The sequence below is a fragment of the Kwoniella botswanensis genome, chromosome 1 (assembly GCF_036426115.1).
Source record: "Kwoniella botswanensis chromosome 1, complete sequence".
Taxonomy (NCBI): Eukaryota; Fungi; Basidiomycota; class Tremellomycetes; order Tremellales; family Cryptococcaceae; genus Kwoniella; species Kwoniella botswanensis.
Genome location: NC_088599.1, coordinates 721,618 through 746,283, shown reverse-complemented (window position 1 = coordinate 746,283; position 24,666 = coordinate 721,618). Strand labels below are relative to the sequence as shown.

Sequence of the window (24,666 nt, the reverse complement as noted above, 5' to 3'; positions counted from 1 at the left end):
GAGATGGATGTACTACTCGGAGGAGACGAAGGCGATGGCTCGTGACTGTTATTATAAGGTGATAATATGTTTGTTTTTATAGGAATGAATGAAGAGGTCCGATGTTGAAAACAAAAACAGTGAAATCATGTGATGGTCAAGGTTGACATTGAAAATGAAAATATGCCAAGTTCGGTTAAGTCCTAGCTGCTAGGTGGTCCATGCGTCCGCATATCTCGCCAATCAAGAACAAATATATATATATATAAACATGGTGATTGCATGAAATCATGGTACTTTCTATATCTATATCTATTATCTATGCTATGAACATGGGTGCAAGACCGTATGAATGTATGTATTTGAGTTGTTTTCATCTAAGAGCTACATAATGTTTGTTTGTTTGTTTTTCGGAGCAAAGAATTCTTATAAACCTTGAACCAAAGCTTTAGGAGGTAATCCTTCGAAAGAGATTTGGTAGACTTTCTCGAATAATGGATAGGCGTGTGTCCTCTTTCTCGCTCTCAAGAAGTTGTGGACCTCTTCGGCAGTGGCTGTTCCTTGTAATTTCTGACCGTTGAGCAGTTTCTTCTCGATGACGTCGAATGGTTGACCCGTCTTTGCGAATTCCTCTGCGCACTTTCTATTTCTTCCTCCGTAACATGTCGTGATCAAATCGGCAATACCAGCGGATTCGTTTGAGAAGCTAAATTGGTGGATTCAATTCCGAACGTCAGTGTCAGGGCGTAAAGGATGGTCAGGACAATCATTCAAAGGACCTGACGACCACCAATTCGGCTAAAAAGGCGATCAAACAATCAGACTTACGTCTCCCTTTGACTTCCAGCAAAGAATTCCAAACAGAACTCTGTCATCTCGCTCAGACCAATCCTCAAAATAGCAGCTTTGGTGTTTCCACCCAAACCCAATCCATCTACAAATCCAGCAGCGAGAGCGACAATGTTCTTCAACGCTCCACCGAGGGATACACCGTTCACATCTTCCACAGCGTTGACTCGGAAGGTGGGGGCGTGGAAGACTGCTGACCAGAGTAAGGAGTCTTCATGGGTTGGACAACCGATGGTGGTCTCGCAGAATTGTCCCATTGCGACTGTGCATCACACAAACATCATCAGTATCAGGTTTCATCTCGAAGAAAGCCTCAAGCAGAGGCGACTCACCCTCCAAAGCAATGTTAGCTCCACTCAAAGCCGAACAGGGTGTACCGACTCTGCCTTCAATGAGACTTGCAAAAGTCTCAATGTCAGTTCCGTTGACTTCTACACCCTTGATAGCCGAGATGGCTCGAGCTTGAGGATGGAGAACACCGGGTTTGCCCAATTCACCCAAAACGGTGTGAAGGAATTGATGAGGTACGACGAAAACGATCAAAGTCGCATCTTTGACAACATCTTTCAAATGAGGTGTAGCGACGAGGTTTTTGGGCAATTTGATGTCTGGCAGATATCGAGAGTTGAGATGAGTTCGGTTGATGATGTGAGTGAGGGGTTTTCCATTTACCTATGATCATTCACTTCTATCAGCACAGTCGTTCCTCTTAATCGCAAATCAGTGATTGCATGCTTGGAGATGACTCACGATCTTCTCTCTGACCCACATACGAACTTCCGAATGGAACTCGTCGTTCCTCTTCCAGGCGTTTTCAGCAGCGATCTTAGCGAGGGCAGTACCCCATGATCCGGATCCGATTACACAGATCTTATGTTTGCCAGAGGCGAGTGGAGAAGGTGGTAAGGCAGCGGGAATAGGGGAAGAGGGTCGAGTAGCGGCTAGATTCAAGTAAAATCGAATCAGCTGGTGTACACACGATTGCTCTAAGTGTATCAAGTGGATTTCCAACTTACCTGGAGTGGTGACGGTGGAAGAAATTTCCAGATCTGAGAAATCCCTAGCAACGTCTGGGGTGGAAGGGGCGGTGGATTGAGCTGACATTTTGGGTTGATGCTATGTTAATGTGGGTGGGTGTATAATCACAGGTATTGTCGATATGAACAAGTATGTTACAGATGGACGTTGAGTAGGTGTAATTGTAAAAAGGACAGATGATGATGTGAAAAAAATGTATCACTATCTCTGACTGACGTCTCTTGTTATCTTGCGAATCGGTGGTGATATGTGCAGTAGTAAACCATTAGGTAAAAGGGTAAATTCTTTCCAGCACGTTGTCAGAATCAGACAGTCAGATCCGAAACGTCACTCAAGTTTACTTCGGATAGTGCAGTCTCAGAAATCTTCGGATCGTCTGAATCGCTCCCCCCATTCACACGTTAGACCCCATCAGCCCTGAATTGGGATGATTCATCGCACCATTTCGCTAAGAGGATTATCCACAAAACAAGGGGAGGGGAAGATCTGCAAACTGCAGTGCTACAACTACATAACCATATTACGCCACTTGACCGAGGAGATCAAGTGATCTGAAAGTTGTCTCTCAGTTTGCCCGTGTACCCCACTCTTGATGAGCATACATACGGTGTCGAATGGCAGCTGACACACATTTGACCCCAAATTAAAATTTTCATCTCTCTACGACGGAAAGGAAAGGATAGAAGGAGGTAATTTCAGGGTGAAACCGATGACGTATGGCTGATACCGCCGGTACAAACTGTATCACATCTTTATTCCGCGCACGAGGGGAGCGATTCCCCGGAAATACCTGAAAATTTTTCATTTCATGCATCTGTTCTGCGGTGCGACTGCCAGAAAGCGTAAGTGGCGTATGAGAGTGAAGACCCAAGTAAAACAGGGGTTGAAGGGTTAGGGCAGTCGGTCGTTTGGAGCGAGAAAAGTAGTGTCTATGCTATGGAGTGCGAAGATACTGTCAAAGAGTACGGCAGCAATGCAGTACATACGAAACCTCGCATCATCACACTTCATTCAGCTGACTTCCCTTTTTCACCATAACAACGTGTCATATCCCCGTGATCCGTGAAACAACCCCATATCATCTAAATTTTTCGGTTAGACTGATTGAGCAAGGGGAGATCGGATTACTCGTACTCATTTGATTTTTCCACATCACCATCTTTCTTTCATCATCATATTGGGAATTGAAGGATCTGTGATTTCTCAAAACCATTTGTGTCCGTGTCATTTGTCAAGTACCTTTCATCTTCTTTCATCATCAACTTCAACTTTTACAAAACTCAAGCAAGCTTCAAGCTTTGTATAACGACTTGATATCCTCTTTACTACACTATAACATCGTAAATACATTATCAACATGTCCGTATTCACCAAATCCGCTTTCACCATGTCGGCGATGCCTTCGCCTGCCAACTCTGCCCCACCCTCTGCCGCCCCTTCTCGAAGGGGATCCTTCGCCGGATTAGCTTCTGGTCAAGTCACTCCAGTCGCTGAACCTCACATCGTCTCCATCAACGTGGAATCTGTTTTGTTCGACATGGACGGTACCCTCATCAGATCTTCTGAGGCCGTCGTAAAAGCTTGGGAGCTGTTCGCGCAGACTTACCCTCTTGATTTAGATGATATTCTACGATGTAAGTTACCTCCCTCCCTTACCAAGCTTATCTGACTTGAAGCTGATTGATGGTTTGTGAATCAGCTGCTCACGGTATGAGAACCGTTGACGTATTGAAAAAATGGTGTAAGATCACCGACCCTGAATTGCTCAACTCTGAAGTGGTCAGATTCGAAACTGCTATCTTGAACGCTGCTGAAGATTTGGCAAGGACAAATGGAGGTGGTGGTATTGAGGTGTTACCAGGTGTTGCCAAGCTGTTGGCTGACTTAGGAGCTGAGACTGAACAGAGGAATGGAGAAGAGAAATGGGCTATCTGCACTTCTTGTGAGTGACCTTGACTCCAACTGACTGACATCAATTAACCAATTGCTAATATGGATTGATCTGCTCAGCAACATATTTCTACGCCGGTAAAGCCATCCCAATTGCCAAACTCCCCGTTCCCAAAGTTTTCGTCACCGCCGATTCCGTCACCCGAGGTAAACCTTTCCCCGATCCTTACCTTTTAGGTGCATCGGGATGTAATGCATCTCCTTTTGAGTGTAAGTGATTAATTCTCGTATGATACTGGAGGATCGCGCTGATGATCATATTCAACTCAGCTCTCGTCGTCGAAGATGCTCCAACAGGTATCCGAGCAGGTAAAGCCGCTGGTTCGATGGTTCTCGCTACTTGTACTTCGCACCATCGTGAGGAGCTCGAGAAGGAACGACCTGATTTCCTCGTCGAGGACTTATCGCACGTTACCGCTCAATGGGATCCTAATACCAACACATTCAACTTGATCATCGAACAACCAGTCGATCGAATGTCTACTCGACCTACCCCCGACGTAACCCCAGTGATTACCCCAGCAGGATCGAGGCAAAACTCTTTCTCTGGTGTTGGCAAATCAGGTTATTTCGGCTCTCAATTAGCCTCCAACCCAAATTTCAAAGCTTCAGATGAATTGACAGGGAACGATTCCGTCGTGGGATCACCCGAAGCCTCTCGACCTGGTTCACCATCCGGTGGACCAACGATAGAGGAAGATGAGAAAAGGGCGGAGATGGAATTCCACAGAAGAGCGAGTCAATCTGGAAATACACTTTCGTTAGATGCTTTCAAGAGAGCTTTAGCAGGCAATGCAGCTAAGCGAAGAGCCAACTCAAGAGGTGAATTGGATCAAGATGAGTAATATCATACAATGATGAAATAAAAACAGTCAAAACATAAATGTAGCTTTTAAGAAATACGGAATAAGAGGATCGCTTTTATCGTACCGTATATATGTGTTCATAGAATAGAATCTTCTCATATAGAATCAATAGAAATTTTCTCATAGCATAGCATGCAAACGCAATTTTCAATTCGTTCATGAGATTGGCTAGTCCATTTCAAAGGCAGAGCAATGATCGAATGGTCTTATGCTATCCCAATCCTCTTTGTACATTGCGATGCTGGGAGATGTTTCTCAAGTAGTACACTTCTCTTCTGCCATTCACTTCATACGCAATACAAAATCAATATAAACTTCTTGATCACTTGTTTTTCCTTCTTAAAGAGCTCATCTATTGTTTGTCTTGGATAGGGACATCCTTTCCGGTGAGCTAGTAAACGGAATATCAAGCATCAGATGTCCGTATCTCCACTGGGACATGTATATCGAATGACCAAACTCACCTTCTTGAATCCTGATCTAACACCATCAGAGATCTTCTCAGTGGTACTAGCAGATTGACCGTGACCGGTTTGTTTAAGTCCGTAATCAACACCTTTGTCTATTACACCACATCAGAATTAGTAAATGAACGGTTGATTTGTAATGGTAAAGGGGACTCACCCAAGTAGTCTTGTTGACCTGTTGCGGCGGTACCGCCAGTTCCAGTAGCGGGTTGAGCGTTTCCAACGTTTTCAGCCATTTTGATTGTATGTTTTGCTGTTATTGACTTTGTTCTGAATGTATAGATAGGTATATGGTTATGGGAGAGACCGGATAAGAGCTATCTATCCATATATATATACCGGTGCCCATGTACACTGCATCACAGCACTCCCCATGGGAAAAGATAACGGATGACGCCATGAGGCATGATGACCTATTCCTACAGGACGTGTGAGCACCAACGCTAATAGTCCATGAGAGGCGAAGAGCGCGTTCCTGATGCGAGTGCGTTGACGTCAGATGACAAAATCATATTTCAACATCTCGAAAAGTCTCGACTTGCCTTTGTGATACATACCAAGAGGCCAGCTTGCATACTAGTCCTCGAATAGGGCACAGACTGCGGTTTTGATGCCACCATGGTATGGAATGCACGATGCAGTACACAGTTAGCTTGAAGACCGGAATTGTTCTTTAGCTGTGGTCTGAGGCTCTAGGCCAGAGACCTCGATGCAATCTCCAGAGAGGGACTTCCATGATTCATGTTTGATAAGCCCTTACATCTGAGCGCCTCATGCAGCAAGAAATGCCTCATATCATTTATCGCTCCTTCGCCCTCTATTTTGATCAGAGATGTCCCCAGCTGCCTGGCCATGTGAGTTGTATCGATTATCGTTCGCATTTCGCAAGTGATACAGCTACGTTCCTGTGACGCAAATCATGATCGACAAAGATATAATAGGATTTTCGTTCCATTCCATTTCTTTTCGCTTTTTACCGGATCATAGCTTCCTTCCAAACGAAACAGACATTACGATTTCACATCTTTCCATCACAATAACCGCTTACAGTGCATAGACAAGTAACATAAGTAACGGTATTTTGAGTGTCATGCCCGAAAAGCATTGTTGCCCCACTTGCGCCGAAGGGATTCAACGGCGATCGAGAAAAGTGAAAAAACGAAAATCATTCACGGCATCATGACGTCTAGATCTATTTATTTTGCTGGGGGCACGATGTCATGTCATCTATTGTATGCGTGACTAACCTCCATACCGTTCCAGTGAATTGGAAGATTGGAAAATGCACAAGTATATATATATCCTTCAAGAACGATCGGGTCACCCATATTGAAGATCGCTGCATAATTAGTGCAAATACTATTCAGAATGTCCTTACCCCGTACCAATCAGGATATCAACTCGACCCACCCTTCGGCCATCGCTGCTGCCGCTGCAGGAAGAAGGAGGAGAAATCCTATAACATGGCATTTGAAGAAACCCCAACAAGGTCCTGCGACTTTGGCCATCAAGAATCGTAAGTCATAATTACTCCATCATAACACCTTTTACTGCTGACTAAAGGCAATTATCCTATGATATAGATTTTATCGCCATGGTGGGTGAATATGTGGGAACGGTGTTATTCATGATCTTCGCTTTGGGCGGTACAAAGTGAGTAATCATGCCGATCACAACCTACTGAGGTTAGCTTATCGGATTTATATATCTCAGCGTCGCCCTCATCCCTACTACATCGGTGACTGGAAGTACTACCTCCGGACAAGATGGTTCAGCAGCTTCTACCGTCAACACCTCAAATTTGTGAGTTCTTCTTGCCTCATCTAGCTGGTCTTTCAAGCCCTACTCAATTCACCTCAAAAGTACTTGCCGCGCTGAGACTTCCCCATTAATTACAGGTTGTACATCGCCCTATCCTTCGGCTTCTCCCTCGCCGTCAATGCCTGGATATTCTTCCGAGTTTCAGGAGGTCTGTTCAACCCTGCTGTGTCGCTCGGCATGGTCTTGGTGGGAGCGCTCACCCCGCTCAGAGGGGCGTTACTGACTTTCAGTCAAATCCTCGGTGGTATCACTGTGAGTTGTCAATCTTCACTTGGATTGATCGAAAGGTTGGCTGATACAGTGGATGCTGTGATAGGGTGCTGCGATCATCCAAGCTATTACGCCCGGTACATTGTGAGTGCAATCGTATCCAATCTTTTCAAGAACGATCGCTCAGACTGACTTAATGTACTCCATCCATAGGAACGTTCGAACCACCCTTGGAGGAGGTACTTCGATAGCTCAAGGATTATTTATCGAGATGTTCCTGACTTCATTGTAAGTCTGCGCTCCACACAATAGAGGCTTCCGCTGACGAAGATAATCAAAACAGACTGATGCTTGCGATCCTCTTACTTGCCGCTGAGAAGCACAAAGCTACTTTCATCGCTCCTATCGGTATCGGATTGGCTCTTTTCGTCGCTGAGTTGCTGGGAGTATACTACACTGGTGGCTCCCTCAACCCTGCTAGAAGTTTCGGTCCTGCTGTGGTGCTTAGGACTTTCTCCGGTTATCGTAAGTCATATGCTCTTCATACTTGACAAATAAGTGGTGGGACTGACGAAATATACGACAGACTGGATTTACTGGGTAGGCCCCAGTTTAGGAGCCATCATAGCCGCAGGATTTTACAAGATGCTCGTGAGTCCGTTATTTTACAGATACAAGGCAAAAACACTGATCCTTGTGACACATAGAAATGGCTTCAATACGAGACTGTTCTTGGTCCCGAATCAGATGCAGACCAAAATGCCCCAAAACCCCTTGTTGTTGCTCCCCCTGTAACTTCTATGCCTGGACGTGATGAAGAGAAAGCTGCGGAGTCTGGAGGAAGGACTTTGGCTGTTACAGGACCTGGTTTGGGAGATTTATTGACTGCTGGACCTAGTGAAGCGGTAAGTGATGCCTCACAAGTATTTTGACCCGTCATATCCATGGACGAAGAAACCGAAGCTGACTTTACTGTTCATTTAGGTATTCGACCTAGACCGCCATCCTGGTCCTCTCGAAGCTCGATTGGATCGAATCGAACACCTTCTCGCTCAATTGGCGGAATCCAGACCCAGGAGATCCCAATCTACCTATGTTGAGGATCAACATCAGCAAGCCATGACGGGTACCAGCAACGGGCATGGTAATGGGTATAACAACAAGAAATCGATTGATGAATCGGGTCTTGGACGAGGTCAAATAAACATTATTGGGAATAACACCATTCCTGCTCATTCTACCCGAACATACACTACTGAGCCTGTTCAGTCTCACAACGGCGGTGCAGAAGGACATGATGGACATAATCATAATATTCCTTTCACACATGGTACGGCAGGTGCTGGACAAAGGGGGCATATCGATTTTACACCTAGGCAATAAATGGACTAGACTCCACTACCCTCTTCGATCAAGCCATCTATAATACTCTGTTTCCCCTCAACACATTTTTGTCCGCCCGATATACACGAAGAGTCCATGTAGCCTGTATAAGATATTTGAGTCGAGGTGTATTATATTGCGATGGAACTTGAATTTTATAATATAATAACTAATTATAATGCATTGAAGACAAATAGCCATATGAGCACCTTTGTGGCATTTCTGAACAGGCGTTGCATGGAAATGAATACGTGGCATCTCACATGCAGCACTCCACCTACCTGAGAGACCACAAAGAGAATGTACCATCGAGTAACGATGTTGTAGTCATAACTGAATCCTACTTGAGTTATTTACCCTTTCATATCTCACCAATCGAAAGATTCCTGCACGAACTTTACCAAAACACCTTCTCTCGCTTTTGCAATTACCAACTTTCTTACCGTATCTGCCATCCCTCTAGGTCCACTTACAACTACCAAAGTTCCCTTCCCTGCACTACCAAGCTCGGTATCGACGATTTCTTCCAGGTGTAATCTGTTTCCTACAGAAACAGAAGTTTGGATGTTTCCCCATCTATCTTCATTCCCACCCTTAGGCAGCAGATCTTCAACCGCATCTACCAAGGGTCTTGTTCGTACACTCCAATACAACTTGATTGATGCGTCGGTGCTTCTCCAAGGTGATCGAGAGACAGTGAATAGTTTAGGTAAGATGGCTGTTATACCAACCCCACCAGCTATACAAAGTATATTGCGATATTCCGCCGAGTAATCCAGATATTCATTGAGGAAGTTCCCATGACCATGGTAAGATCCGTAAGAACCTTCGATCAGAATTGGGATTGGTGTTGGAACAGAAGTCGAGCTGAGGGGCAGGGAATGATGAGATAGAGATTGGGTGATTCCTTTCTCCATCCTGACGAAGATGGTGATACCTTTTGAGTTTGATCTGGAAGATTGCCCCTGCTTGGTGGGTTTATCGTTATTCGCACCCGGACTGGTGAGTGAAGGTAACACCGCTTGACTTTCTTCACCCTCGGTAAACATTTTGGGATTTTCTTGTTGAGGGGAATTGGTCAATGGATCGGGAGTGGTGGGAGATGGAGAATCGTACCAAGCTATGGAGAATGGATGACTCTCCCATGGTCTAGGTAAATAACTCCCTTTCCAATTAACATTCAAGAAATACAGAAAAACATATCCTGAATACCTTTCTACATTTGGTATATCCACCCTTAGGTAATCTTCATCAATCTTATATACCCTGGCATACTTGATTCCGGATTTGGTTATTCGAACCAAACGAATAATCCTATCAAACCCCCAAACAGCCATGGCGACGTACATCCAAAGTTCGTAACCCCATTGTTTATCGAATCGCCATATGATATGATACCAACATCCCACAATCGTCAAGATCGCCAAACCTATATGGACGATCACGAACAGCTCGTAGCATGCTGAACGGAATTTACGTACTGATAGAGGAAGTATCAAAGACATTGACAATGTAGCTAAGATACCGATGATCCAATAGGGACTTTGTAATGATTCTTGATAGGTTGCTAATCCTGCTGCGAGTTTTATCTGGAGGTAGATGGCAGAGTGTAAACATGCTTCGATCGTTGCTAGTATACCAACAGTTTTATGTAAAAGGATGAATGTGGAATACGACCAATTGGTCAAGAATAGTAAGATGTTATTACGACCGGCGTATAGGATGAGTAAAGGGATATTGGCGAAGCTTATCACTCCGGAACGATTGGATATGTACGTGGCGATTTCCAAAGAGCGAGTCGCGTACCATGCGTTTGATGATGCGGAACGGAAGCCGATAGAGCAACAGAGGATATTGATGAAGATTAACCAGCCAATGAACAGGGCTTGACCACGAGTAGGAAGCGAAAGTTGACCGAAGAGAGGGAGGGAGATCGTGCCACCATAGAGAGGAGCTTGAATGAATTGGGAGTGGACGTAGTTGATCAGAAGGGTGGGGAACGGGATGAGTCGTAGGAACGATAGGAAGACAGGAAGGATAAAGCAGGTTGAAATGATTATAATGCTTTCTAGGATAACAACAGCATCATCAGCTGTAGTGAAGAACCTCGATGGACCAATCCCACTTACCTATACTTTGCATGTCGAGTCTCAGCAAGTTGGAAATTGACCAGCGAATAACTCATGGCGATATAGCTATCTTCATCTACCAGTACGCCCTTACTCAAGGGCTCATCTTCCGCCAACGTCGCATTGGGGTCGGTTGACAAGCTCGACAGTGTTTCTTGATAGGTCATTGACGGATCAGGTTGATCAGGCATCGTACCGACTATATTCATCCACCACCATTGTTCGATCGCCGCTATAGTCACCGAAGAATCGCAATGGGTTTTCATACAATATGCAGCGGTTTGGAGAAAGGGGGTGTTGGTAGCTATACATTCAGGAGTAGCCATGTCGGTTGCTACCTTCCCATCGGTCGTCCAAGTATCATTACTCATATTCATATCCATATCATCATCCATCTGTCTAGAGTTGAGGACGACCATGGACATCCCTCCCATTTCATCCATGACTTGATCAGGATCCCAGTATAGATAGGTTGGTGTGATATCTTTACAGGCCGAACAGCAGATAGGATCGTACATGTTGATACCATATCCGATAAGTCCATGACCTTGTCGACCTGTCGAGTCGGGGGTGACACAGCGAACGATAGGGGCTAAGAGGAGAGAAGATGTCAAGAGGGTTCTTGAGGCTCTCATGTTGATTGACCTAGTCGATCGATAGGTATTAAGATGATAGTTACGATAGATACACTGTAAGTTACAAACCAAGATCGTTTAATGATTAGGTGCTTTGTATGCATATCCTCGAGCCAATTCACTTGAGGGGCGATCTAATGCATCTTGAATCAGCTTTCAACGAAAGGAAGAACGAAATACATCAACCAATCATGTAAAAGGCTCTTCACATCTCCAAACATGCAAGAGCCACTTTGCTTTGCTCTCTTGGAGAAAAACTTGTCAAAAAGCCTCGCGGCATTTTAAATGGTCCATCCCTGCTCCTTTGTCGTCAAGAACCTTTAGGTGTCGAGCTCAGGCACAAGGAAATTCAGTGGCTCATTCGAGATCCACGCTCCCCGCCATACCGTTTTAACATGCTTTCGGGTTCGATGAAAGAGCTTCCATTGCCTGCATGTTCACCTGGGCGACTCGCGACAGCAGGGCGGACTAGCGTCACAGTGACCATGCATTTTCGAGGAAGAAGAGTTTAAAGAAATCATTAATCCAAGCAGGAATGGTATATACGTAAAGATAAACATTCAGGGGTCATCAACAAGATACGATAGAAATTAGGAATATATATGAAGGAAAGGGGTATTGGAGAACAACTTTAACAGAATCCAAGGTTGTATTGAGACATTTTCCGGAGGGGTGGAATAGATAATCTATCGTCGACCGACTGTACCTCCTTGTCTGTGATAAGCGGCAACTTGATCCAATTCGGCCTATTCATACAGCCACTATCAGTATATCTGATAATCTGCACAAACATATTCACCCACCTCTAAAGCTTTGATAGCGGTATGAGCTTGTTCCAGATCCTTATTGAGTCTATCTCTCTCAGCGATGAGCTGTCACACCAGTTGTCAGCTTCAGTCATTTGTCGTCATCACTCGGACTCAGCTCACATGTTGTTCCCATTGCCTGAATCTAGATTCTTCGAGTTTAACTTGTTCAGTAAATCTCTTCCTGAGCATCTCCTCTTCCTCACGGTATTTGGGATTATCAAGTTTTCTAACTTTGGGTTCACCGAATTTACGAGTTTCCATTTGTGCCAGCCTGTAAGCTTCGTAGTGATTCTCCTCAGTCGACGTTATCAGGTCTAACATGTATGTTCGGATCAACAGCGATCGAAGTTTCTTGAAGTCGCAGTGATCTTCGTTCTCGACTAGTCGCATGTAAAACTATCAGCACCGATCGCAAATAGCAGCTTCAAAGAGATATTTGCTCACCCTCGGCGACACCCCAGAGGTATTCTCTACCTTTGACAACTCTTCCATCGGGAGTGGTTACGTCTTGGGTACTTCCAATGATGGAAAATGGCATGACTGATTGCATGATCCTAGCGTGCTCAGCGACTGAATCGTCTTCAGTGTCAACGGGAGGAGTGTAGATCTTGATTCCTTGGGCAGCGACAACTTCGCGGATCTACAGACCGGTTAGCTCAAAAGTCTTTACTACAAGATCTTAGCCACTCAGCTCACAATAGTCTTGAAGTTGAGTAGATCCTCTGGAACCATAGTGTCTGCTTTAGCAATCACAGGAATGAGGTTGACCCTGGTACCGAGTCTTTTCATGATTTCGACATCGAGGGGTTTGAGGCTATTCAGTACATCATCAGTATCATTTATCCCTTGAATGAATGGTGTAACCCAAAAGATTGTCAGACATTAGGCAGTACTCACGTCGTTCCAGTAGGCTTAACGAAATACAAACAAGCATGAATTCTCAAATCTTGCTTATCCTTTCTGTGCGGTTGTTGTTCCTGTCTCATGTATGATTCATGTTGGTCGTCAATGAAGTCGACGATAGGTGTCCAGCTTGCAGAGAGGAATCAGTAAGTTGAGCTAATGTCATTTCCCTTGCTATCCAACTTACCTATCTCGGTTGTTCACGTAGTCACCGAATCCAGGTGTATCAATTACGGTCAACTGAATGACATGCTCAGCTACATGTGCCGTTTTTTGTTTGTCTTATCCGGAATGGAAGCTGTCCCCTAGACTTACCTTGATGTTGAAACCTCTCTCTTCCAGATCGGCTTTGAGGATCTCAATCTCAGTGGTTTTGTCTAATTGCTTTGCGAATCTAGTAATATTAAATACGAGTCAGCTGTCACTCCTAAGCTGAATGGGAACCAGTTGAGCTGGGATATCGCAAGACTAGAGAGGTTGAGCCTGGATACACTCACCGTTGACGGTAATTCCTTGGAGCGCAAATCTCAGTAGCGAAGAGGGTGTTGATGAGCGTCGTTTTGCCTAGACCGGATTCACCTATAGTGGTAGGATAATCAGCATGTCGAGTCGACTTTCCTATTCATAGTTTTCACAAGACGATCTCCTCTGAGATGTTCCCACATCCAGTCAAAGGAGTATATCTCTCTTCCACGCCGCACGGACGCCTTTTTCCCTTTGCGAGAGACTGAACTCACCAACTACCATGATGGTGAAATGAGCGCCATGTTGAGAAGTGATCTTATGCCTCTGTCAGGTGAAGATGTTAGCTGATGATTTCCAGACTGCTTCCCGGTGTTCAGAAGCTCACTTGGTTGGGCAAGCTATATTGAATGTTGAAGTCAGTCCAGGTGATTCCTCTTATTGTACAGAGCTAACTCACTTTGCGATACCGATACCGTCCGACATGTTAAATCTATCTTCTATCTGGGTATACTCGAGTAAGGACAGAAAGAGGTATCGTTTGGTCACGAGCAGTGAGGCTGAAGATGACGATAACGATGATATGGTATAAGGGGTTCCCTTTGAATTGATTGTTGAGTGCTGAATACAGGTTGAATTGCAGGTCAATGCTATTCCTATTCTTGCCAGTACTAGTGTAACACGGTGCCCCTTGCTCGTTCTCTGCGTGTCAGATCACAGTCGCGTGGCGGATACAACCATACAACCATACAACTAGGCTCGCCTTAGGGGGCCTTTCACTGTAGCACCTCCACCGTACGTTGCCACCCAAAACATCAAAGGTAACGAGGCAGAAGGGTGAACAGATTAACATATTGTTCAGCCAGGTCAACTTCCTCGCCAACAGCAAGAGTATATCAAGCACCAAGCAGCTTTGACATGCCTCGTCTTCAGATATTACAGTGCGTTTAGCTGCTAAGCTACAATAGGAACTGACAGCTGACAATGTACCTTCACCAGCCATAAATCTTATCATCCTTACCTGGAGAAGAACAAGCAACGAGTTCGAGAAGATGAAGCTCGAGCAGCAGCAGAGGAGCTGGCGAAGGAGCAAAAGGAGATAGATACTGTCAGCTCTTCGTGAAATCTTGATCCTCGAGAGATGGCTGAGCTGATTAGTGTTCGTTTGGATATGTAGGAAGCAGGCAATCGATTATCGCAACTACGAAGACGAGCCGGTTCACCGTCTTTCGCTGAGGACGATAATCTGCCTTCTACTTCGACAAGTCGAGATTCAGGTAAGAGCCTCATAGAGAAACACAGAGAGAAGAAAGCTCGAGAGGAGAAAAGGGAGAGGAAGAAACGGGATAGATTGGACTTTGATTTTCCCAGTGAGACTGCTAGGAGGAATAAAGGGAAAGAGAGGCAACGAGAACAACATGACGATGAAGAGGGAAGAGGGATGGAAAAATGGGAAACTGGAGGTCATCTGAACCTATTCGCGGATTTAGAGAAGGATGTGAGTATCGTTATGAACGCAAATATCGTCTTCATGGATTCATCCATGTTACTGATGTCAATCACCTTTTATAGCCCCACTTGAACAAACCTCAACCTACCTTAGCTGAGATAGCCAAAACCAAGAAAGATCAAGAATCCGATCCGTTCACCTTATACCTCGGCAGACCAGATAAGGAGACCAAACCTTGGTATGCGGACAAAGATCTAAAGAGAGTAGAGGATAAAGAAGTGGGTGATGAGGCGGATGAAAGGCGAGAGAGAGATAGGTAAGTTTTACCATACTTCTTCTATACGGTCTCTTTAGCTAATCAAGTAATGTGGAAATAGACGTAAAGATGCAAGATCAAAAAATCGTAATGATCCTTTAACTCATATATCCACATTACTCTCATCATCCTCCTCATCGAAATCGCATTCCAAACACCACCATCATCATCAGCATAGTAATCACAATAAACCCTCAAATCCCATCGAAGCTAGGAAATGTAGAGAAATGTCAGAGCGAGAAAGAGCTCTAGCGTTAATTGCTAAATCCAAAGCTCCACCTTGTATACCCGGCGGATGGGACGATACGCCTTCCTCGGCGGCAGGGGGAAGAACATGGGCGGAAGAGTGGGAGAGAGAACAGGCGAATGCGGGTAGAAGGTTCTTTGAGCGGCCGGATAGGTCGAATGGGAGGAGTTGGGAAGTGTAGAAGAGGGCGTATACATATGTCATTGTATAGTTGTATTCTGTTTCACTTACATGCATTTAACATATGGGATCGTCAAACTTGAAGAATCGATAAGTAATCTTTCTTCTTTGGTCTTCCTTCAGTTCATCAGTTCATCAGTTCATGCGGTTGTCAAACTTTTGGATCGCGTCCAAGATATCATGAGCAACCTGCCGCTTCCGGAGAATTGGGGGACCCTTCTCTCTGCAACTCCCATACCAGTAATGTTTTGCAACTTGAGCCAAAAATGTGAACACTTGCTTGTCGAAACGTAACCGATGCATATACACTTTATATGAAATCATGAGAAAATGAAAATGAGAATGGAAAATGGAAAATGAAAACTCCAAATCTAAGCTACACAATAGCTAACTTTTATTATGACTTCTTTCACTGTTTGACTTCTTCCTTCTACCAAACTACTAGACTAACTCTATCGGATATTTCTGACTAAGTAGTTTAGTCAACTTCCTCAACGGAAGGACCATCTTCGTGAGAAGCACCGGCACCGGCGCCGGCACCACCAGCTCCTGGGAAGCCACCTGGAGCGGCACCACCGGGAGCACCACCTTGAGAACCGTAGAATCGTTGCATGATGGGGTTGGCAACGGCTTCGAGGTCTTTCTGGTGTTGTTCGATCTCTTCTTTAGAAGCGGATTCCATGGTTTCTGCAAAATTGAAAAGACAGAAGTCAGTTAGAAAGTCGCGAATTTATAGCAGGCATCCCAAAAAACACTTACCAAGAGCGGTGATGGTCTCGTCAACCTTAGCCTGTAAGCTCTCCCGATCTGAACTCTCAAATTTATCTCCGTTCTCAGAAAGAGTTTGTTTGAGGGAGAAGGCGTAAGATTCTAGCGCATTTTTACTTGAAATCTTGGCAGCGACCTCTTCATCTTCTTGTTTGTATTTCTCAGCCTCGGCCAACATTCTCTCAATCTCCTCCTTAGACAATCGACCCTTATCGTTGGTAATGGTGATCTTGGAAGATTTACCGGTAGTCTTGTCGGAAGCGTTAACGTTCAAGATACCGTTGGCGTCGACATCGAATGAAACTTCGATTTGAGGAACACCTCGAGGAGCAGGGGGGATACCGGCAAGTTCGAATTTACCAAGCAAGTTACAGTCCTTGGTCTTGGCTCGTTCACCTTCGTAAACTTGGATCAACACACCAGGTTGGTTATCAGAGTAGGTAGAGAAGACTTCTGATTTCTTGGTTGGGACAGTGGTGTTTCGCTTGATCAATGGAGTCATGATACCACCAGCGGTCTCGATACCCATAGAAAGAGGAGCGACATCCAAAAGCAAGAGGTCTTGAGTAGCTTCGGAGGTATCACCAGTTAAGATAGCAGCTTGGACGGCAGCACCGTAGGCAACAGCTTCATCAGGGTTGATAGACCTGTTGGGTTCTCGTCCAGAGAACATGTCGGAAACGAGTTTTTGGATCTTGGGGATACGGGTGGAACCACCGACCAAGACGATTTCGTGTACTGATGATTTGTCAATCTTGGAATCTCTGAGGACCTTCTCGACTGGGTCCATGGTGGATCGGAAAAGATCTTGACAGAGTTCCTCGAATCGAGCTCGGGTGATGGAAGTGTAGAAGTCGATACCGTCGAAGAGAGAGTCGATCTCGATGGAGGTTTGAGCGGCGGAAGAAAGAGTTCGCTTGGCTCGTTCACAAGCGGTTCGGAGTCTTCGGAGAGCTCGGGCGTTGGATGAGAGGTCTACACGGTATAACATCAGTATTAATTTCACCCCAACTATACGGAAAAAATTACTCACCCTTCTTGTTCTTTCTCTTGAATTCTTGGACAAAGTGGTTGACCAATCTGTTGTCGAAATCTTCACCACCCAAGTGAGTGTCACCGGCGGTAGCTTTGACCTCGAAGATACCTTCCTCAATGGTCAAGAGGGACACATCGAAAGTACCACCACCGAGATCGAAGATCAAGACGTTCTTCTCACCTTCGGTCTTCTTGTCGAGACCGTAGGCGATGGCAGCGGCGGTAGGTTCGTTGATGATTCGGAGGACGTCGAGACCGGCGATGGTACCGGCATCTTTGGTAGCTTGTCGTTGAGAATCGTTGAAGTAGGCTGGGACGGTAACAACGGCTTTAGAAACGGTACCACCGAGGTAAGCTTCGGCAGTTTCCTTCATCTTGATAAGTACCATCGATGAGATTTCTTCGGGAGACTATAAAAGATTTGAATCACATCAGTCTATGTTCTTCTATAGCTAGAAGTAAAATATGACTTACGAAGGTCTTCTCTTCACCTCGGTATTCAACTTGGATGATGGGTTTACCAGCCTTGTCAATGACCTTGAATGGCCAGTGTTTCATATCAGCTTGAACCTCGGCATCAGCAAACTTTCGACCGATCAATCGCTTGGCGTCGAAAACGGTGTTGTAAGGGTTCATGGCGACTTGGTTCTTGGCGGCATCACCGATCAATCGTTCGGAATCGTTGAAGGCGACGTAAGATGGGGTGGTTCGGTTACCTTGGTCGTTGGCTATAATCGAGATAGTATCAGCATGAGTATATAAGAAATGTGAGAGGAAGGAAAGGATGGACTTACCGATGATCTCAACTCGATCATTTTGCCATACAGCGACACAAGAGTAGGTGGTTCCCTATAAACAGTATCATGTCAGCGGCAATTCCATCGTCGATGGTGCTGATGAGAAAGAGAGAAATGAGACTTACCAAATCAATACCGACAGCTTTAACCATTTTGAATATTATCTATTAATGTATATGTGTGTGTAGTGGAATAGAATGATTTTTGTTCGTTTTAGTGGTTCACTTCTGAATTTGTGAATATAAGTCTGGAGAGAAAGAAAGAGAAAAGAAAAGGAAAGAGAAGAAAAGAGGTATTAATGTATGTAGGTAGGAATGGGTTCAACGGGATAGGTAGGTAGTCCGCTATGGAACATGGAACAGACTGGAGGCTGAGGGAAACTACGAGCGTACACCATACAACTCTGGAAATTCGATGCCATGGAATCATCCAGAAAGAAATATCATCATTAACCGACCACGTGGGATGACGAGGACGGGTTGTCTGGCTTCTTATTTGAACGGCAGAAATAAGGAATTCAAAACATACTCTCCTGTCCATTCCGCGGACAAAGGATTTGACGATTTTGCCACTTCCATAAGAGATGTGCGAGAAGGGATTGACCGTGGGAAGAAATGCTTGCAAAGATGCGAATCACGTGACATGAGATGGTCTACCCAACAATGCGAGGATACCGTATCCGACCAAGAAACAAGTGGACAGTATTGCATTTACAGCGCTATGCAGTAGAACGGGTCGCAATGTGAGCGAAAAACAGAGAAGAGAGAGCTGCCACAAGAGTGAAGGAACGCCACGATGCCCAAAGCGTCGATGTAACAAGCCAAAGGACCCTCTTTCTACCGCTAAAATCTGCATGTATACATGAACATGTTGGCTGAGGTACCACCTATGTACAACGTCGTTATAATTACAATTCTTGTGAACTCCTACTCTACATCAAGTAGTCTTTCTCTTCAACTTGGTGTGTTCCTAAAGTCGAAGTCTACACCGGATCAGGCATCTGCTTGGCGATGTTCAGATTATAAGCTACGTTCCTAGAGTAATTCGCGAACAGTTGAGCAGCGATGTGAACGTCGGATGATGAGTCGAGGAATTCCTACAATATCAATAATGATCTTGATATTAGTAACATGTACCTCTCTAGACATGTTCTTTAGTACCACTCGGATATAGTCGGTGGTGTGATCAAATATACCACCATCCCACCCATCTTTCAACTCTCATCTAAAGTATCAGATATACTGATATCGACCCACCTTTATACAGTGGTTCATCTCCATGATCGCTTCGTTGCATTTATCCTGAAAACATCACCCATGCGCCATCAGTCTTTATCACCACATTGATTCACGCGAGAAGTTCCGGTGCAGGGGTTGGTCACGAGAATGAGACACGTACCACATTTTTAATAATTCGTTCTAGCAATACTGCCTGTTCTGCTTCATGTGGGTTCTCCATGTTGGCATACGGTCGGATGGATTGATGGGATAGATGGCCAAGTTCTGGGTGATGTATCGCATATTGAGGTGGTGATTTGACGCTCGACACGATGGACGGATTCGCGTTGAACTTGTTTTCGCGTTTTGCTTCGTGTCAAGTGCCGACGGAAACCATCGATGTATCCTTACATTGGGGAGTGTTTAGGTTGACCCACGTGGTTGTGGCAACGACAACAAACAAAGGCATTTTTCATGTTTTTATCGTATCATCGTTCCACTTTGAATTGCACCTGCTACGAGCTGAACCCTGAGCATAGACCGTCGATTTGATCTGAATTTTCTGAAATTATCGCTTGGGCGTAGGTGGACGATCGCGTTGGTTTGTTGTTGCTTTGCTGCAGTCTGATACGATCCTTGATCTTTGATTATTTCATTCACACTCTTTTTGACATTCCGATTCAATCCGACCGAATCATTTAAATACCTTTTGCTCGTTCATTCATTCATTTTGCTTGTTCATCCCCACAAGCATCTATCCATTCTTTTCATCCTTTTTTTTTTCTCCTTCATTCTTTTCCTTTTTCGCCATCGATCAGTGACCTCATCACCTTCGTCACGATGTCAGCGGTAGCCATGGATTTCCTACAGAAATACGCACCGGTCGTAGCAGATCAGTTCGTCTCTATGAACTCCACCCAAGCCCAAAACACTTTGTATGGCGATGTCAATCTAGAATCGTTGAACTGGTTGGAAAGGACTTGGGCGAGTTATTATATCTGGATGGGCAATCCGGTATTGGCCACCGGTGTAATGAGTTTCTTACTTCATGAGGTGAGTCAGCGATCCACGTTCTTCTCTGTGCCGTCAATGTAGCTTGACAGAGCTGACCAATGAACGATGGGATTCCCGCAGATCGTCTATTTCGGTAGAGCTATTCCATGGTTAATCATCGATGCTATCCCATATTTCCACCAATGGAAGATCCAACCTGTAAGCTTACATTCAATTGCCCATCTCGAAACAATCGGTCAACGACCATGACACGTCCCGTACAATTATATACACATGCTAACTTTGTCGTCTATGCGATATGTAGGACAAACACATCACCAAAGAACAGATCTGGAAATGTACCAAAGTCGTCCTCATAACCCATTTCACCTGTGAACTCCCCTTGATCTACCTTTTCCACCCTATCTGCTGTTACTTTGGTATGGCAACTTATGAAGTACCCTTCTCATCCCTCGGATTGATGGCCGCTCAGATCGCCTTCTTCTTCGTATTCGAAGATACATTCCATTATTGGGCTCATAGAGGTTTACACTACGGTCCTTTCTACAAGAATATCCATAAACTCCATCACGAATTTAGTGCTCCAATTGGATTGGTAAGTCAACCTCTCCCTTTTCGACTGTATCATACTTGTAATCTTTGGATTTAGCTAATCTGAGTTGCTATCTCTGTAGGCCGCAGAATACGCTCATCCATTGGAAGTATTGATCCTAGCTCAAGGAACTATCTCTGGACCTTTCATTTACTGTCTTTTCAGAAAAGACTTACACATTCTCACCGTCTACATATGGATCACATTGAGATTATGGCAAGCTGTAGATGCTCATTCAGGATATGATTTCCCATGGTCACTTCGACACATCATTCCTTTCTGGGCTGGTGCCGATCATCACGATTACCACCATATGGCGTTCACGAATTGTTTCTCTACTTCGTTTAGATGGTGGGATTTCTCGCTTGGTACGGATGCCAAGGTGAGTAGGGTGTTTCATGCTATATTTGCTCAGGCCTTCCTTTTCCGCCTTGCTACTGGTGTAACTATCTACTGAAGTACATGCTGACTCTTGATAAATGTCACAGTACCACGCCTACAAGAAAAGACTCGCCGCTGCCAAAGCCAACCAACGAGCCAAGATCGAAAAAGAGGAGAACGAACGAGCCATTCAGGAAGGTCTCGAAGCTGAGCGAATGGTCTTGATGGGTGGTCCTAACAAGATCGAGAAGATCAAGGTTGGTACTGGAAAGAAGCAATAGACGAGGGGAAAAGAAGAAGGGAGATGGACTATTGTTCATAGAGATAAAACAGATGGAAAACCCAATACACACCATACCCACAACTGTTTTACACCGCATACATGAAAGGATCTCGTCTGTTCGATGCGATTCTCACCCATTCACTCGTTCTTATCATACCTATATATAATGATACCTAACATGTCACGATCATGAAGCGGAATAAATTATCCTGTCATTTTTGGTCTAAGGGCTGCTATGAATGTCATACAACGACGCAAGATGCGTATGCGTATGGACCAGATCCTTCCTGTAGATGCATTGTTGCATTGTAATTTGTCGTGTACTCATTCGCATGCATATGCATGAGCATTGCTGATACCACATCACTCGGCCGACGGCTGTATGCATGATGATCATACGGATGGAATGTGAGTGGATGGACGGTGGTATGCAAATCATTCCATTTTTATTGGTTCCGCCACTCCCTGCGTGTGGTATCGGGTAAGTTAGGCGGATACAACTGTGTATGTACACACACGCTTGGATACTTTTTTGGTTTAAAGGGTCCAATCTGTCACTTTTGACTTTTTGATCCAATCCAAATCCATTCATATCTTTTCGCATCTGGCATCTGCTCAACAACCATCACATCACCTTCGTAGTCAAGCTTACCATCCTTTGCTTGAACCCACCCTCTCAACCGATTGATTCGAAACTACAACGCCAACAGGGGCACACGAAACATCGTTCGATTTCCTTCATCCACTCCCCATTACCACCCAACCTAATCCAAAAGGAAAAAAAAAAAAAAATTATACGTTTCATTCTACCTTGATATCTTTGACATCTACTACTCTATCGAGGCTTATTCACGATATCACCTTCAATCCCCAACCGCATACCTCTCCCTTTACCAGCTCACTACCACATCCCCACTGAAGCCTCCACGCCTTGTTGTGAGACTTGCGAGATGACATCCTCCTGTCCATGGCACACCAACCCTACAGCCGTCAATCGACGTCCTGTACCCGATCGGGAGTTGATACTCGCCATGAAAGCTCAGGCGAACACTTTTGTCCTTGGAACCAGAAAATCGAACTTGGCTCTGATCCAAACTGGACATGTAGCTGATGATCTTAGATTACTCCATAATTCTCCGCCTCCTTCTCAGGAAGGCAACGAAGAAGAGGAGGGAACTCCCAAAGATAACGGAAATGGTGGAATACCATATACGTTCAGTATAGAAAGTATGACAACCGTAGGAGATCGAAATCAAACCACCCCTTTACATCTCCTCTCTCCCTATTCATCCACTCAACCCGCCAAATCACTCTGGACGGATGAACTGGAAGCTCGACTCATGAACGGTCATTTCGATATGCTCATTCATTCCCTTAAAGATGTACCGACAGTGTTGAAAGACGGTTGCGAAATTGGTTGCATGGTGAAAAGACATGATCCAAGAGATGCATTGGTCATTAAAGATGGATTACCATATAAGTCGTTAGATGAATTACCAGATGGAAGTGTCGTAGGTACGGGAAGTGTAAGGAGGGTAGCTCAGTTGAAGAGAGCTTATCCTAATTTGAAATTTGAGGATATGGTGAGTTGGCTTATACAAATATCTTCTACACTTATCTCCTATTCTATATACCATCTACTGTCCATCCTTTATCCACTTGATCTCGGCTTTTCACCTTGATCCTCTTTACTCGTCCACCTATATTCATTCTCTCCATATCAATCACGCTAATTTCCCCCCACCATACAGCGAGGCAACCTAAACACCCGATTCTCTAAACTCGATAACCCTGAATCACCCTTCTCCGCCCTCATTCTCGCTATGTCCGGCCTCTCACGTCTGGGCATGGCTCACAGGGTAGTCTCAGCTCTCGAAGCCCCCGTTCTCATGCACGCTGTAGGACAGGGCGCTCTAGCCGTCGAAATTAGGTCTGATGACATACGAACCCGAAATTGTCTGAGGGGCTTGGGTCATTGGCCAACCGAATGGACGTGTGGAGCAGAGAGGGGTTGTTTGAGAGTGTTAGAAGGTGGTTGTTCAGTTCCGGTAGGAGTGGAAAGTGAAATTGTCGAATTGGACGAAAACGATCTCGAGAACCTTGATGGGATAGAAGATCCCTACAAGGATGAAGATGAAATACCATTAAAAGAAGATTCACCAATGTTACATTTCTCTGGATTAATCGATATCAAACCTACCACTCGACCTTCCACACCCACATTCTCCAAGAACGCTTTACCACCTTTACGAAAACGATTTGCCAAGTTGACTCTGTCAGCTTGTGTGACTGCGACGGATGGATCTAAACATGTACTTTACGAGCCTAAATCAGTATTGGTCCGATCGTATAGACAAGCTGAGAAGTTTGGTGAAGATGTTGCGAGACAGTTGAGAAAGATGGGTGCCAGTGAGATTTTGGATGAGATCAATAGAGTGAGGAAAGAGAGGGAAAGACAGGATTTGGAAAGAGCCATTCAGAGGAGTAAGGCATTGGAGGAAGAAAAGGAGAAGATGGGTAGAGTTAAAGGTGCAAAAGCTGAGGTGATCGCATAGTCATATGTAGGATTCGTAGTATACCTTCGTGAGATAGGTTGGTTAGTTAGTGGGGTTCTTGGTTCATTTGGCATTGCTATTGTCTTTGTTTGTGCATTGTCATTCATCCGGTCATCTTGATACATTGCTTAGTTAATTTGCTAGTATGAATCATCCATGTATATATCATCATCCATCATATGTCGCATTCGGACCTCCACCTGATGTGTCGTGAGGTATTATACTAACTTCAGCTTATCCCAATCCAAACACGAGAGAGGAAGAGTAGCGCAAGCCAGATCTTTAATTGGAATCGAGTAAAAGCAATTCGACTGACATTGTTCTCATCCT

At 44.8% G+C, this 24,666-nt stretch overlaps 11 protein-coding genes across 11 annotated transcripts; 5 read left to right on the top strand and 6 right to left on the bottom strand.

Moving 5' to 3' along the window:
* Positions 1-405: 405 nt before the first annotated feature.
* Positions 406-1,932, bottom strand: L199_000292 (glycerol-3-phosphate dehydrogenase (NAD(+)); the record flags this gene model as incomplete). Its single annotated transcript, XM_064886060.1, has 5 exons — positions 406-685; positions 808-1,090; positions 1,161-1,500; positions 1,579-1,769; positions 1,845-1,932. 5 exons carry the CDS (start codon positions 1,930-1,932, stop codon positions 406-408), a joined length of 1,182 nt encoding a protein of 393 aa, XP_064742132.1.
* Positions 1,933-3,223: 1,291 nt separating this feature from the next.
* Positions 3,224-4,661, top strand: L199_000291 (uncharacterized protein; the record flags this gene model as incomplete). The annotated part of the gene is made up of 4 exons (XM_064886059.1): positions 3,224-3,500; positions 3,566-3,808; positions 3,877-4,026; positions 4,087-4,661. The coding sequence occupies 4 exons, from the start codon at positions 3,224-3,226 to the stop codon at positions 4,659-4,661; spliced, it is 1,245 nt and encodes a 414-aa protein (XP_064742131.1).
* Positions 4,662-5,034: 373 nt separating this feature from the next.
* L199_000290 (uncharacterized protein) lies at positions 5,035-5,385 on the bottom strand (the record flags this gene model as incomplete). Its single annotated transcript, XM_064886058.1, has 3 exons — positions 5,035-5,073; positions 5,147-5,244; positions 5,307-5,385. 3 exons carry the CDS (start codon positions 5,383-5,385, stop codon positions 5,035-5,037), a joined length of 216 nt encoding a protein of 71 aa, XP_064742130.1.
* A 1,132-nt stretch (positions 5,386-6,517) lies between these two features.
* Positions 6,518-8,563, top strand: L199_000289 (uncharacterized protein; the record flags this gene model as incomplete). Its single annotated transcript, XM_064886057.1, has 10 exons — positions 6,518-6,665; positions 6,733-6,802; positions 6,863-6,952; positions 7,048-7,222; positions 7,287-7,324; positions 7,394-7,468; positions 7,524-7,705; positions 7,767-7,831; positions 7,888-8,085; positions 8,165-8,563. 10 exons carry the CDS (start codon positions 6,518-6,520, stop codon positions 8,561-8,563), a joined length of 1,440 nt encoding a protein of 479 aa, XP_064742129.1.
* A 368-nt stretch (positions 8,564-8,931) lies between these two features.
* L199_000288 (uncharacterized protein) lies at positions 8,932-11,327 on the bottom strand (the record flags this gene model as incomplete). Its single annotated transcript, XM_064886056.1, has 2 exons — positions 8,932-10,627; positions 10,693-11,327. The coding sequence occupies 2 exons, from the start codon at positions 11,325-11,327 to the stop codon at positions 8,932-8,934; spliced, it is 2,331 nt and encodes a 776-aa protein (XP_064742128.1).
* A 686-nt stretch (positions 11,328-12,013) lies between these two features.
* L199_000287 (uncharacterized protein) lies at positions 12,014-13,987 on the bottom strand (the record flags this gene model as incomplete). Its single annotated transcript, XM_064886055.1, has 12 exons — positions 12,014-12,073; positions 12,131-12,199; positions 12,257-12,516; positions 12,581-12,776; positions 12,833-12,950; positions 13,034-13,168; positions 13,227-13,279; positions 13,355-13,433; positions 13,537-13,618; positions 13,777-13,828; positions 13,890-13,902; positions 13,962-13,987. 12 exons carry the CDS (start codon positions 13,985-13,987, stop codon positions 12,014-12,016), a joined length of 1,143 nt encoding a protein of 380 aa, XP_064742127.1.
* Positions 13,988-14,419: 432 nt separating this feature from the next.
* L199_000286 (uncharacterized protein) lies at positions 14,420-15,695 on the top strand (the record flags this gene model as incomplete). The annotated part of the gene is made up of 5 exons (XM_064886054.1): positions 14,420-14,442; positions 14,501-14,609; positions 14,679-14,999; positions 15,074-15,267; positions 15,329-15,695. 5 exons carry the CDS (start codon positions 14,420-14,422, stop codon positions 15,693-15,695), a joined length of 1,014 nt encoding a protein of 337 aa, XP_064742126.1.
* Positions 15,696-16,172: 477 nt separating this feature from the next.
* L199_000285 (heat shock protein HSS1) lies at positions 16,173-18,446 on the bottom strand (the record flags this gene model as incomplete). The annotated part of the gene is made up of 6 exons (XM_064886053.1): positions 16,173-16,381; positions 16,454-17,437; positions 17,496-17,907; positions 17,972-18,225; positions 18,292-18,346; positions 18,420-18,446. The coding sequence occupies 6 exons, from the start codon at positions 18,444-18,446 to the stop codon at positions 16,173-16,175; spliced, it is 1,941 nt and encodes a 646-aa protein (XP_064742125.1).
* Positions 18,447-19,276: 830 nt separating this feature from the next.
* L199_000284 (uncharacterized protein) lies at positions 19,277-19,752 on the bottom strand (the record flags this gene model as incomplete). The annotated part of the gene is made up of 3 exons (XM_064886052.1): positions 19,277-19,390; positions 19,551-19,595; positions 19,693-19,752. The coding sequence occupies 3 exons, from the start codon at positions 19,750-19,752 to the stop codon at positions 19,277-19,279; spliced, it is 219 nt and encodes a 72-aa protein (XP_064742124.1).
* Positions 19,753-20,351: 599 nt separating this feature from the next.
* L199_000283 (uncharacterized protein) lies at positions 20,352-21,779 on the top strand (the record flags this gene model as incomplete). Its single annotated transcript, XM_064886051.1, has 5 exons — positions 20,352-20,564; positions 20,646-20,723; positions 20,830-21,120; positions 21,200-21,499; positions 21,606-21,779. 5 exons carry the CDS (start codon positions 20,352-20,354, stop codon positions 21,777-21,779), a joined length of 1,056 nt encoding a protein of 351 aa, XP_064742123.1.
* Positions 21,780-22,731: 952 nt separating this feature from the next.
* L199_000282 (porphobilinogen deaminase) lies at positions 22,732-24,336 on the top strand (the record flags this gene model as incomplete). The annotated part of the gene is made up of 2 exons (XM_064886050.1): positions 22,732-23,364; positions 23,533-24,336. 2 exons carry the CDS (start codon positions 22,732-22,734, stop codon positions 24,334-24,336), a joined length of 1,437 nt encoding a protein of 478 aa, XP_064742122.1.
* Between the last annotated feature and the right edge of the window lie 330 nt (positions 24,337-24,666).